This window comes from Oncorhynchus gorbuscha, linkage group LG08 (assembly GCF_021184085.1).
Source record: "Oncorhynchus gorbuscha isolate QuinsamMale2020 ecotype Even-year linkage group LG08, OgorEven_v1.0, whole genome shotgun sequence".
NCBI lineage: Eukaryota > Metazoa > Chordata > Actinopteri > Salmoniformes > Salmonidae > Oncorhynchus > Oncorhynchus gorbuscha.
In genome coordinates this window covers 76342286-76356358 of record NC_060180.1, presented here as the reverse complement: position 1 = coordinate 76356358, position 14073 = coordinate 76342286, and the positions used below count along the sequence as shown (strand labels likewise).

Here is a 14073-nt window from a genome sequence, read left to right as displayed (position 1 = left end):
TCACTGTAGCTTGGTCTGTCCAACGGTAAGAACAGTCCCCCATCACTGTAGCTTGGTCTGTCCAACGGTAAGAACAGTCTCCCATCACTGTAGCTTGGTCTGTCCAACGGTAAGAACAGTCCCCCATCACTGTAGCTTGGTCTGTCCAACGGTAAGAACAGTCTCCCATCACTGTAGCTTGGTCTGTCCAACGGTAAGAACAGTCTCCCATCACTGTAGCTTGGTCTGTCCAACGGTAAGAACATAACATATAGTATAGTAGGGTAGATCAGTAGAGTAGAGCAGTATAGTAGTGTAGAGCCATAGAGCAGTATAGTAGAGTAGAGCAGTAGAGTAGAGCAGTATAGTAGTGTAGGGCAGTAGAGTAGAGTAGAGCAGTATAGTAGTGTAGAGCCGTAGAGCAGTATAGTAGTGTAGAGCAGTAGAGTAGAGAAGTATAGTAGTGTAGAGCCATAGAGCAGTATAGTAGTGTAGAGCAGTAGAGTAGAGTAGAGTTGAGCAGTATAGTAGAGTAGAGCAGTATAGTAGAGTAGAGCAGTAGAGTAGAGCAGTATAGTAGTGTAGAGCAGTAGAGTAGAGTAGAGCAGTATAGTAGTGTAGAGCAGTAGAGTAGAGTAGAGCAGTATAGTAGTGTAGAGCCGTAGAGCAGTATAGTAGTGTAGAGCAGTAGAGTAGTGTAGAGCAGTATAGTAGTGTAGAGCAGTAGAGTGGTGTAGAACAGTAGAGCAGTAGAGTAGAGCAGTATAGTGACTCTGTACCTGTACCCCCTGTATATAGCCTCCACATTGACTCTGTACCGGTACCCCCTGTATATAGCCTCCACATTGACTCTGCACCGTAATACCCTGTATATAACCTCCACATTGACTCTGTACCGGTACCCCCTGTATATAGCCTCCACATTGACTCTGTACCTTAATACCCTGTATATAGCCTCCACATTGACTCTGTACCGTAACACCCTGTATATAGCCTCCACATTGACTCTGTACCGTAATCCCCTGTATATAGCCTCCACATTGACTCTGTACCATAATACCCTGTATATAGCCTCCACATTGACTCTGTACCGTAACACCCTGTATATAGCCTCCACATTGACTCTGTACCGGTACCCCCTGTATATAGCCTCCACATTGACTCTGCACCGTAACACCCTGTATATAGCCTCCACATTGACTCTGTACCGTAATACCCTGTATATAACCTCCACATTGACTCTGTACCGGTACCCCCTGTATATAGCCTCCACATTGACTCTGTACCTTAATACCCTGTATATAGCCTCCACATTGACTCTGTACCGTAACACCCTGTATATAGCCTCCACATTGACTCTGTACCGTAATCCCCTGTATATAGCCTCCACATTGACTCTGTACCATAATACCCTGTATATAGCCTCCACATTGACTCTGTACCGTAACACCCTGTATATAGCCTCCACATTGACTCGGTACCGGTACCCCCTGTATATAGCCTCCACATTGACTTTGTACCGTAACACCCTGTATATAGCCTCCACATTGACTCTGTACCAGTACCCCCTGTATATAGCCTCCACATTGACTCTGTGACTGTATATAGCCTCCACATTGACTCTGTACCAGTACCCCCTGTATATAGCCTCCACATTGACTCTGTACCGGTACCCCTGTATATAGCCTCCACATTGACTCTGTACCGGTAGCCCCTGTATATAGCCTCCACATTGACTCTGTACCGGTACCCCCTGTATATGCCTCCACATTGACTCTGTACCAGTACCCCCTGTATATAGCCTCCACATTGACTCTGTACCGGTACCCCCTGTATATAGCCTCCACATTGACTCTGTACCAGTACCCCCTGTATATAGCCTCCACATTGACTCTGTACCGGTACCCCCTGTATATAGCCTCCACATTGACTCTGTACCAGTAACCCCTGTATATAGCCTCCACATTGACTCTGTACCGGTACCCCCTGTATATAGCCTCGTTATTTTTGCTCTTTAGTTTTTTAGTTTATGTGGAAGGACCACCAGAGGGCAGGCTGGACTCACGGATAGTAGCCCAACTTGTAGTGACAGAAATCCCTCAATAGAGAGCTGTGTTCGATCAAGAAAACCTACTCCTGACTCGTTTATTCTGCTAAATGGCATATATATATATTCCACCTTTCCGTGACTTGTGACTTGGTCTGCTCACTTTTAGTTTATTTAGTGAATATTATTTTATAGAACTCTTATTTGTCTTTAAAATGTGGGTGCCGTTGACACCAGACGGGATGGGGCTCATGCTGATTACGCCAAATCCTGACTCTGCCGTCAGCATGACGCAACAGGATCTGGGATTTCGTCGGGCCAGGCAATGTTTTCCCACTGATATAGGAACCCAGTGTGGTTGTCTGCCGCAATAGCCAATCCGTGACAAGAACCTAGGGGTTGTGCTGTTTGTGGCCCCGCCTCTCGCCTTTCTCCTTCGACCTGTTTTCAGCCACAGGACTGACGCTGACTGGATGTGTTTTGTTTGTCTCGCCTTTCTCGGTAAACCCTGCACACTGTCGTGCGTGAAAAGCCCAGGAGGCCGTTTCTGAGATACTGGAACCGACACACCTGTCACGAAGGATAATACCACACTCAATGTGGGCGGCAGGGTAGCCTAGTGGTTAGAGCATTGGACTAGTAACCGAAAGGTTGCAAGTTCAAATCCCCGAGCTGACAAGGTACAAAATCTGTCGTTCTGCCCTTGAACAGGCAGTTATCCCACTGTTGCTAGGTCGTCATTGAAAATAAGAATTTGTTCTTAACTGACTTGCCTAGTAAAATGAAAAATGTCACTTAGGTCACTAGTTTTGACCATTCTAAGATTCAATCCAACAGTAACTGAATGTCTCGATGCATGTCTGCCTGCTTTATATAGCAAGCCATGGCTGTATATAGCAAGCCATGGCTGTCTGTTGGTAAACTGGGTGGTGTACCTAATAAACTGTCCACTGAGTGTGTATCTTTTCACCTTAGAGTTCCGATGTGGCAAAGGATCTAGATCTTCTACACTTTGTTTCAGGACAAACTGGATCACTTAGAGTTCCAATGTGGCAGGATCTGTATCTTCTACACTTTGTTTCAGGACAAACTGGATCACTTAGAGTTCCAATGTGGCAATAGTTTACTTGCCGAGGATTATAGGCTTGAGGTGACTTCCTTGATCATGGAATTCTTACCTTTTCTACACCGGTGGCTGGGTCGGCGTTCACGCATGTTGAATGCATCTCCGTCTTGTCGTTTGTCGTTATCCGACTGGCCGGTGTTGCCCGGAGTTTGTTCGCCAGGGGAGCCATCTCCTGCCTCTCCTCCCCCTATCTGATAGCGGAGTCGAAGGAGAAGAGCATGACAATCAACGATGGTGGCATGTCACGAGCCATGGAAGCCGAAGACAGCGGCCTGCCACAAAGCAGCCTACTCTCCCAGCGAGAGGCCCGGAGAGGATACAAACAGCAAATGGTTTCGCCGCCCTATACAGCCTGATCTTCCTGCACCTTTTTCGCTGGGGGTGCAGCAGGCAACAGGAGTAGGTGTCACACCCACTTGGCAGAACCATTTTTCTGGAGGCAGAGTTCTTGTAGAAAATGCCTGGGGATGGTCTCTGAACAGCGGGGCTTAATTAGCCTCTGGATTTGGGTGGGATAGGCTGGGGGAGACTCCTGCCATTGTTGGGCTCAAAGGCTTTGACCCCTCTCACTTCACACCTCAGTGGTAATTGAAGTTGTATCTTGTCTGTCCTAGCAGGCTTGGCAGCCTGAACTTAGCGTTCAGTCCCCATAAAGTAAAATATAGCATTGTAATGTACTTTATTTTTTATTTTTCATCTTGGCTTCCAAAATAGCATCAAACCAAACATTACTCACTCAGTCCCAGGTTGGATGGTGTCCTCAGGTCTCTGCTGTTTGTTTGCCAGAGCACCCACTGTATATCTTGGAAGAAGGAATCCTTGGTAGTAGGAATCCTTCCAGGTAATTTTGCCCAAAATCAGTTGTAGGTTTGGAGTTTTTATCTGGGGTGAAGGTTATGCTGTGGAGGGAAGCATCCTGTATATGTCCCTGCCAAAAACTCCAAGTTTATCTAACTCCAAATCTATCTTTTTATAAAAACATGCTGAAAAATACAGGAGCTCACATGCAGCTGTGTCTCTCCCTCTCCCTCTCCCCTCTGGAATAAAATAAAAGGAGTACTGATTAGTAGAGTTTAGTAGAGTAGAGTTTAGTAGAGTAGAGTGGGGATTAGTAGAGTAGAGATTAGTAGAGTTTAGTAGAGTAGCGTTTAGTAGAGTAGAGTAGAGTTTAGTAGAGTAGAGTAGGGATTAGTAGAGTAGAGATTAGTAGAGTAGAGTAGAGAATAGTAGAGTAGAGATAAAAGGATCTTTATTTTCTCAGCCATACAGATTCATTTTAGTCACATAAATGTACTTTTTGGCTTTATAATCTCATAAACCTGTTTGAGATGTGAAATGATCTGATGATTTCAACCAGGAACCTGACTCTGGGAGCGAAGGCTGAGTTTGCGACTGGGAAGAAAGTGACGTTCCTGGATGATGCAACCAAACTGGACCTGAGCCTACTGCTCAACGGGACCAGACGAGACAGAGTGTGAGTGTACTTTCTATTTATTTGTCAATTAATTAAAAAAATATATATATAGATATATATCAAACTACTTTTATTCTATAGCTTGAATCAGGAGTTGAAACAATAATGGAGCTCAGCGTCTCTGTTTTGGAGAAATAGAACCACTTTCAAAATTGTAACAATGTTTTGAGCCTATGCAGTGTTTGTTTACATTTTCGTTGTTTACAAACATATATTTTGGGGTTCTGATGAAGAATGACAGTTGAATTAAGCTCATGAGGCATTTATACCGTAAAACTTCAACGCTGAGTCTGAAGAAGCATTCTGTTCCTTTTAGACAGGCAATGGCACACATTTTTAGCAAATAAATGTTTGTTTCACATTAATGCCGGGTCTAAATTAACTATTTACGAGGTCACCATTAATTACCATGAATTGTTTGAGGTTTCATTTTGATTTGTTACATTCAGTGGTGTCATACTCAAGTATAAGGAAAGATACCTTAAAAGAAAATGACTCAAGTAAAAATGAAAGTCACCCGGTAAAATACTACTTGAATAAAAGTCTAAAAGTATTTGCTTTTAAATATACAAGTATAAATAATTTCAAATTCCTTATCGTGATCCCTTCGCGCGCCAATCCCGTTAATGGGATTGATTTGACAACACCCAGTGAAATAGCAGTGCGCCAAATTCAAAAAACACAAATACTCATTATAATAATTCATAAATCATACAAGTGTTATCCATCAGTTTAAAGATGAACTTCTTGTTAATCCAGCCACAGTGTCAGATTTCAAAAAGGCTTTACGGCAAAAGCAAACAATGCTATTATCTGAGGACAGCACCCCATCAAACAAACACATGAAAATCATACTTCAACCCGCCAGGCACGACACAAAACTCAGAAATAGTTCAGATTTCCCTTCACTGAAAAACAGTCCCCGACCATTATTCCTCCTCCACCAAACTGTACAGTTGGCGCTATGCATTCGACCAGGTAGTATTCTCCTGGCATCTGCCAAACCCAGATTCGTCCGTTGGACTACCAGATGGTGAAGCGTGATTCATCACTCCAGAGAACAGGTTTCCACTGCTCCAGAGAACAGGTTTCCACTGCTCCAGAGAACATGTTTCCACTGCTCCAGAGAACAGGTTTCCACTGCTCCAGAGAACAGGTTTCCACTGCTCCAGAGAACAGGTTTCCCCTGCTCCAGAGAACAGGTTTCCCCTGCTCCAGAGAACAGGTTTCCACTGCTCCAGAGAACAGGTTTCCACTGCTCCAGAGAACAGGTTTCCACTGCTCCAGAGAACAGGTTTCCACTGCTCCAGAGAACAGGTTTCCACTGCTCCAGAGAACAGGTTTCCACTGCTCCAGAGAACAGGTTTCCACTGCTCCAGAGAACAGGTTTCCACTGCTCCAGAGAACAGGTTTCCACTGTTCCAGAGAACACCGCTCCAGAGAACACTGCTCCAGAGAACACTGCTCCAGAGAACAGGTTTCCACTGCTCCAGAGAATGTGTTTCCACTGCTCCAGAGAACAGGTTTCCACTGCTCCAGAGAACAGGTTTCCACTGCTCCAGAAAACAGGTTTCCACTGCTCCAGAGAACAGGTTTCCACTGCTCCAGAGAACAGGTTTCCACTGCTCCAGAGAACAGGTTTCCACTGCTCCAGAGAACAGGTTTCCACTGCTCCAGAGAACAGGTTTCCACTGCTCCAGAGAACAGGTTTCCACTGCTCCAGAGAACAGGTTTCCACTGCTCCAGAGAACAGGTTTCCACTGCTCCAGAGAACAGGTTTCCACTGCTCCAGAGAACAGGTTTCCACTGCTCCAGAGAACAGGTTTCCACTGCTCCAGAGAACAGGTTTCCACTGCTCCAGAGAACAGGTTTCCACTGCTCCAGAGAACAGGTTTCCACTGCTCCAGAGAACAGGTTTCCACTGCTCCAGAGAACAGGTTTCCACTGCTCCAGAGAACAGGTTTCCACTGTTCCAGAGAACAGGTTTCCACTGCTCCAGAGAACAGGTTTCCACTGCTCCAGAGAACAGGTTTCCACTGCTCCAGAGAACAGGTTTCCACTGCTGTAATATTCTGATTACATCCAACATTAGGAACCCTTTTTCCTCAGAACAGCCTCAGTTCGTCAGGACTCTGCAAGGTGTCTTAAGCATTCCACAGGGATGCTGGCCCATGTTGACTCCAATGCTTCCCACAGTTGTGTAAATTTGGCTAGGTGGTGGACCATTCTTGATAAACACAGCAACCTACCCTGCTCAAAGGCACTTAAATATTTTGTCTTGCCCATTCATCCTCTGAATGGCACAGATACACAATCCATGTCTCAATTGTCTCAAGGCTTAAAAATCCTTCTTTTACTGGTCTCCTCCCCTTCACCTACCCTGATTGAAGTGGATTTAACAGGTGACATCAATAAGGGATCACAGCTTTCACCTGGATTCACCTGGTCAGTCTACGTCATGGAAAGAGCAGGTGTTTCTCTAATGTCGTTACTGTTGTTAGTAACAAACAGCCTGTTGTGTTCTTCTGTTACCAGGGTGATAAAACATGTCTTCCCGCGGTACCTCCGAGCCCCTAGTGACTCCGAGGCCAAGCCAATAGAACAACTGTATAAAGGTAAAGCAGCATTTAAACACGGTGTGAATTACACCGTGATATTTGTGGGGGGGGGGGTCCTCTATCGCTTGGGAGTCCAAGAATAAAGATGGCGTTTAAGAATACAGATGCCATTTAAACACTGTGTGAATTACACCGTGATATTTGTCCAATAATAAAGATGTGGCGGTGGGGGGGGGGGTCTCTATCGCTTGGGAGTCCAAGAATAAAGATGGCGTCTAAGAATACAGATGCCATTTCAACTGTAAACATGCATTACCTTTCAATGTGACATGAACACAACCAGTCGTGGTATTTTCATATGATTGTCTAAACAAATCACTTCAAAAAGCAGGCTACCTGTGCATGTTCGTCCACTCCAAAAGAACTCCAGCATACAAACTGCATGTGTACTTGTGCATGTAAATAGACATCTGATACAAAACACCTGAAGTGTTCCTAATGACATTCAGCTATTGAGTAGGTCTATTTCGATTAGGTCTATATCGATTAGGTCTATATCGATTAGGTCTATATCGATTAGGTCTATATCGATTAGGTCTATATCGATTAGGTCTATATCGATTAGGTCTATATCGATTAGGTCTATCGATTAGGTCTATATCGATTAGGTCTATATCGATTAGGTCTATATCGATTAGGTCTATATCGATTAGGTCTATATCGATTAGGTCTATATCGATTAGGTCTATCGATTAGGTCTATATCGATTAGGTCTATATCGAGGTTAGGTCTATATTAGGTCTATCGATTAGGTCTATATCGATAGGTCTATATCGAGTAGGTCTATATCGATTAGGTCTATATCGATTAGGTCTATATCGATTAGGTCTATATCGATTAGGTCTATATCGATTAGGTCTAGGTCTATCGATTAGGTCTATATCGATTAGGTCTATATCGATTAGGTCTATATCGATTAGGTCTATATCGATTAGGTCTATTCGATTAGGTCTCGATTAGGTCTATATCGATTAGGTCTATATCGATTAGGTCTTAGCTCTATATCGAGGGTCTATATCGATTAGGTCTATATCGATTAGGTCTATATCGATTAGGTCTATCGATTAGGTCTATAGATTAGGTCTATATCGATTAGGTCTATATCGATTAGGTCTATATCGATTAGGTCTATATCGATTAGGTCTATATCGATTAGGTCTATATCGAGTAGGTCTATATCGATTAGGTCTATATTAGGTCTATATCGTTAGGTCTATCGTCTATATTGAGTAGGTCTATATTGAGTAGGTCTATATCGATTAGGTCTGTATCGAGTAGGTCTATATCGATTAGGTCTATATCGATTAGGTCTATATCGATTAGGTCTATATTCGATTAGGTCTATATCGGTCTATATCGATTAGGTCTATATCGATTAGGTCTATATCGATTAGGTCTATATCGATTAGGTCTATATCGATTAGGTCTATATCGATTAGGTCTATATCGATTAGGTCTATATCGATTAGGTCTATATCGATTAGGGTCTATATCGATTAGGTCTATATCGATTAGGTCTATATCGAGTAGGTCTATATTGAGTAGGTCTATATCGATTAGGTCTATATTCGATTAGGTCTATATTAGGTCTATATCGATAGGTCTATATCGATTAGGTCTATATCGATTAGGTCTATATCGATTAGGTCTATATCGAGTAGGTCTATATCGAGTAGGTCTATATCGATTAGGTCTATATCGATAGGTCTATATCGATTAGGTCTATATCGAGTAGGTCTATATTGGTCTATATCGATTAGGTCTATATCGATTAGGTCTATATCGATTAGGTCTATATCGATTAGGTCTATATCGATTAGGTCTATATCGAGTAGGTCTATATCGATTAGGTCTATATCGATTAGGTCTATATCGATTAGGTCTATATCGATTAGGTCTATATCGAGTAGGTCTATATCGAGTAGGTCTATATCGATTAGGTCTATATCGATTAGGTCTATATCGATTAGGTCTATATCGATTAGGTCTATATCGATTAGGTCTATATCGATTAGGTCTATATCGATTAGGTCTATATCGATTAGGTCTATATCGATTAGGTCTATATCGAGTAGGTCTATATCGATTAGGTCTATATCGATTAGGTCTATATCGATTAGGTCTATATCGAGTAGGTCTATATCGAGTAGGTCTATATTGATTAGGTCTATATTGAGTAGGTCTATATTGAGTAGGTCTATATTGAGTAGGTCTATATCGATTAGGTCTATATCGAGTAGGTCTATATCGAGTAGGTCTATATTGAGTAGGTCTATATCGATTAGGTCTATATCGATTAGGTCTATCGATTAGGTCTATATCGATTAGGTCTATATCGATTAGGTCTATATCGATTAGGTCTATATCGAGTAGGTCTATATCGAGTAGGTCTATATCGATTAGGTCTATATCGATTAGGTCTATATCGAGTAGCTCTATATCGAGTAGGTCTATATTGAGTAGGTCTATATCGATTAGGTCTATATTGAGTAGGTCTATATTGAGTAGGTCTATATTGAGTAGGTCTATATCGATTAGGTCTATATCGATTAGGTCTATATCGATTAGGTCTATATCGAGTAGGTCTATATCGATTAGGTCTATATCGATTAGGTCTTAGGTCTATCGATTAGGTCTATATCGATTAGGTCTATATAGGCTCTATATCGAGTAGGTCTATATCGATTAGGTCTATATCGATTATGTCTATATTCGATCAGGTCTATATCGATTAGGTCTATATCGATTAGGTCTATATCGATTAGGTCTATATCGATTAGGTCTATATCGATTAGGTCTATATCGATTAGGTCTATATTCGATTAGGTCTATATCGAGTAGGTCTATATCGATTAGGTCTATATCGATTAGGTCTATATCGATTAGGTCTATATCGATTAGGTCTATATCGAGTAGGTCTATATCGAGTAGGTCTATATCGATTAGGTCTATATCGAGTAGGTCTATATCGATTAGGTCTATATCGATTAGGTCTATATCGATTAGGTCTATATCGATTAGGTCTATATCGATTAGGTCTATATCGAGTAGGTCTATATCAATTAGGTCTATATTGATTAGGTCTATATCGATTCGGTCTATATTGACTGATGCGTCTTCCTGACAAATGTAACTTTTTTGTAGCCTGAAAAGTCAGGACACCTCAAATGGGGCTAAAACTGTCCCGGAAAAATGTGATGAACCACACAGTGAACCTACTAGACTAGACTACAATGTGCCTTAAAACATGATGGTCACCCTAACACACAGTCAACACACAGTCAACCTACTAGACTAGACGACAATGTGTATGACGTGATGGTCACCCTAACACACAGTAGTTGAGTAGATCTAGATTGAGTCAACCTACTAGACTAGACGTGGTCCTTCTGTAGCTCAGTTGGTAGAGCATGGCGCTTGTAACGCCAGGGTAGTGGGTTTGATTCCCGGGACCACCCATACGTAGAATGTATGCACACATGACTGTAAGTCGCTTTGGATAAAAGCGTCTGCTAAATGGCATATATTATTATTATATTAGACGACAATGTGTATGACATTCACACGACCATTTCTGTTCGTGACAGGATGTTGGGAAGACTGGTCTGTTTGTCTTGAGGGAGGCTTGACAGGGCCGCTGTCAATCACAGAATGTGCACATCTTGGCATGGAATGTCATGTTATCCACTCGTGGGCTCCTCTACACAACAAAACATTCAATCTAATGCTTTGGAATAAAGGCTTTTTAAAAAAAACATTCAATCTAATGCTTTGGAATAAAGGCTTTTTTTAAATCAAGGACGCACGGCGAACAAATGGAGAAAATGAGGAAGTCAAAAGGAAAATGGAAGCATAAAGGAGCTCAAATTCATCTCTACTGAATGGACAGCGTGTCATATAGAAATACATGGATTAAACCATGACAGAGAGATGGGGGTGTTCCTTTCATCTGGAGGCTTTTATTTTCACATTTACCACTGTAAAACATATTTACCCCCTGCATTGTAAACAAATACCCTGTGTCGGGTGCCGTCTTTCGGCCGGGACGTTAAATGGGTGTCTCGACTGTCTGAGGTCATTAAAGATCCCATGGTACTCATCCTAAGTACTCATCTCTGAGGTCAGTAAAGATCCCATGGTACTCATCCTAAGGGGGGTTCTAACCCCGTGTCCTGAAGGTCAGTAAAGATCCCATGGTGTCCTGACTCTCTGAGGTCAGTAAAGATCCCATGGTACTCATCGTAAGAGTAGGGGTGTTAACCCCGGTGTCCTGACTCTCTGAGGTCAGTAAAGATCCCATGGTACTCATCGTAAGAGTAGGGGTTCTAACCCCGGTGTCCTGGCTAAATTCCCAATCGGGCCCTCAAACCATCACGGTCACCTAATCATCCCCAGTGTACAATTGTCTCATTCATCCCCCTCCTCCTCTCCCCTGTCACTATTCCCCAGGTCGTTGCTGTAAATGAGAACGTGTTTCTCAGTCAACTTACCTGGTGAAATAACGGATAAAAAATAAATAGAAGAAAGATTAAATTAGCGTTATTTAGAGACCCCTCAAAGTTGGACTATTGTTGCATTTCATTTAAGCAGACACTCTTATCCAGACTTGAGTGTATGCATTTTTTATATGAGTCCCCCTGGTGTGGCAAACTCCATGCTATACCAACTGAGCCACCACCTCAATACACGTTTACACGAGTCAAATATACAAGACATTAAAAACAGGACAGTCTATCTTTATATCTGAATATCATGATCGTGGTGTTTGTAATGTTTTTTTTTTTTTTTTTTGTCAATCAATTGACTGTGTTCTCGTGTTGTGTTACTGCGTTTGTTGTCAATCAATTGACTGTGTTATCGTGTTGTGTTACTGCGTTTGTTGTCAATCAATTGACTGTGTTATCGTGTTGTGTTACTGCGTTTGTTGTCAATCAATTGACTGTGTTATCGTGTTGTGTTACTGCAATTGACTTTTATCGTGTTGTCAATCAATTGACTGTGTTATCGTGTTGTGTTACTGCGTTTGTTGTCAATCAATTGACTGTGTTATCGTGTTGTGTTACTGCGTTTGTTGTCAATCAATTGACTGTGTTATCGTGTTGTGTTACTGCGTTTGTTGTCAATCAATTGACTGTGTTATCGTGTTGTGTTACTGCGTTTGTTGTCAAGCATATTCCTCTGAAGCCAAAAACCTTTCCACATGGTGCGGACAACAACAAGAAAATGCTAATTCTGCTCCTCCTCCTCTAGAGCATTAAATACAAGATGCTATTTTATTCTATTTTGTTATATTTTATTATATATTTCATTCTATTCAATTCAGAGAAGGTGTATATGAACATTAAAAACAATATTTTATTTTATTGTATTCTATTTTCTTATATTATATTTCATTCTATTCAATTCCAGAGAAGGTGTACATGAGCATCACTTTGGCGTTGGAGCGTTCCCATAACGACTCAGCAGAGGTCCAGGAGTGGTGGATCGTGAACCAGACAGATCCGGGACAGATCAGCGTTCGTAGGCCCAAGCACCTGTACGACGCTGGGCTGGAGCTCTATGTCTTCAGTGACCAGGTCAGCCCTCCTAGTCTGGGTTTCCTGGCTGGATACGGGTGAGTAAACAACAAAAAACAGAACATAGTGTAGCATGGAATGGCATAATATAGCATAGCATCACGTCACACAAGTATTTAATTTGATCTCATGAAAGTATCGGCTCCTGTAAGCCATCCGCTAACCAAGCAGTAGCTTGTATCCATCTCATCACATAGCAGACAGGACCTGTAGTGCAGGTGTACCAGTCAATTTTAAATTTTTAATTTTATTTCACCTTTATTTATCCAGGTAGGCTAGTTGAGAATAAGTTCTCATTTACAACTGCGACCTGGCCAAGATAAAGCAAAGCAGTGCGACACAAACAACAACACAGACTTACAGATGGAATAAACAAACATACAGTCAATAACACAATAGAAAAATCAATGTACAGTGTGTGCAAATGTAGTAAGAATTGGGAGGTAAGGCAATAAATAGGAAAATAAATAAGAAATAATTACAATTTAGCAATTAAACACAGGAGTGATTGATGCGCAGATGATGATGTGCAAGTAGAGATACTTACTCCAACATAGATAGTTAGTCAAGTACCCATCGATGTTGAATAAGAAAACGTATACTCTGTACTCTGCTGTGTATAATGGGCATAATTACATTAACTAAGTATGTTTGGATCTTTCCCTCCAGGATCATGGGTCTGTACGCCTCCGTGGTGCTCGTCATCGGTAAGTTCGTCCGTGAGTTCTTCAGCGGTGTCTCCCACACCATCATGTTCGAGGAGCTGCCCAACGTGGACCGCATCCTGAAGCTGTGCACCGACATCTTCCTGGTCCGAGAGACGGGAGAGCTGGACCTGGAGGAAGACATGTACGCTAAACTCATCTTCCTCTATCGCTCGCCTGAGACTATTATCAAATGGACCAGGGACAAGACTCAGTGAGCCTGGCTGTATAGGTTTAGTTATCCATTAACGTGGATAGAAGTTTAACAGTGTTTCTCAACCTCTGACTAGTCCGTGAATACTTGACCAGTCTCTGGGACGTTGATGTTACTGACTGACCTGAGAACTATTGTTATTGACTTTTATGTAAGAAAGTAAGGAAGGACCGAAGCTTGCCGGTCCCTGTTGAGAAAACGGTTGAGAAACACTGCCTTTAGAACACAATTGCTAAAATAACGTGACCGAGGCTTCAGGAAACAATGAAAATTAGGACAAGGAACGGGGGTCTTCAATGAGAGGACATATGGGTGAGGTTAAATATTATCTACAA

General features: G+C 42.1%; 1 protein-coding gene across 1 annotated transcript in view; it reads left to right on the top strand.

Annotated features, from left to right (window-relative positions):
• LOC124040701 (piezo-type mechanosensitive ion channel component 2-like) overlaps positions 1–13742 on the top strand; it is a 202099-nt gene extending 188357 nt beyond the window's left edge. Inside the window, exons 51-54 of the mRNA XM_046357776.1 lie at positions 4510–4626; positions 7162–7241; positions 12654–12858; positions 13490–13742. Of these exons, the coding sequence (XP_046213732.1) occupies positions 4510–4626; positions 7162–7241; positions 12654–12858; positions 13490–13742 (655 nt within the window). The remainder of the gene's footprint in view (positions 1–4509; positions 4627–7161; positions 7242–12653; positions 12859–13489) is intronic.
• The last annotated feature ends 331 nt before the right edge of the window (positions 13743–14073 follow it).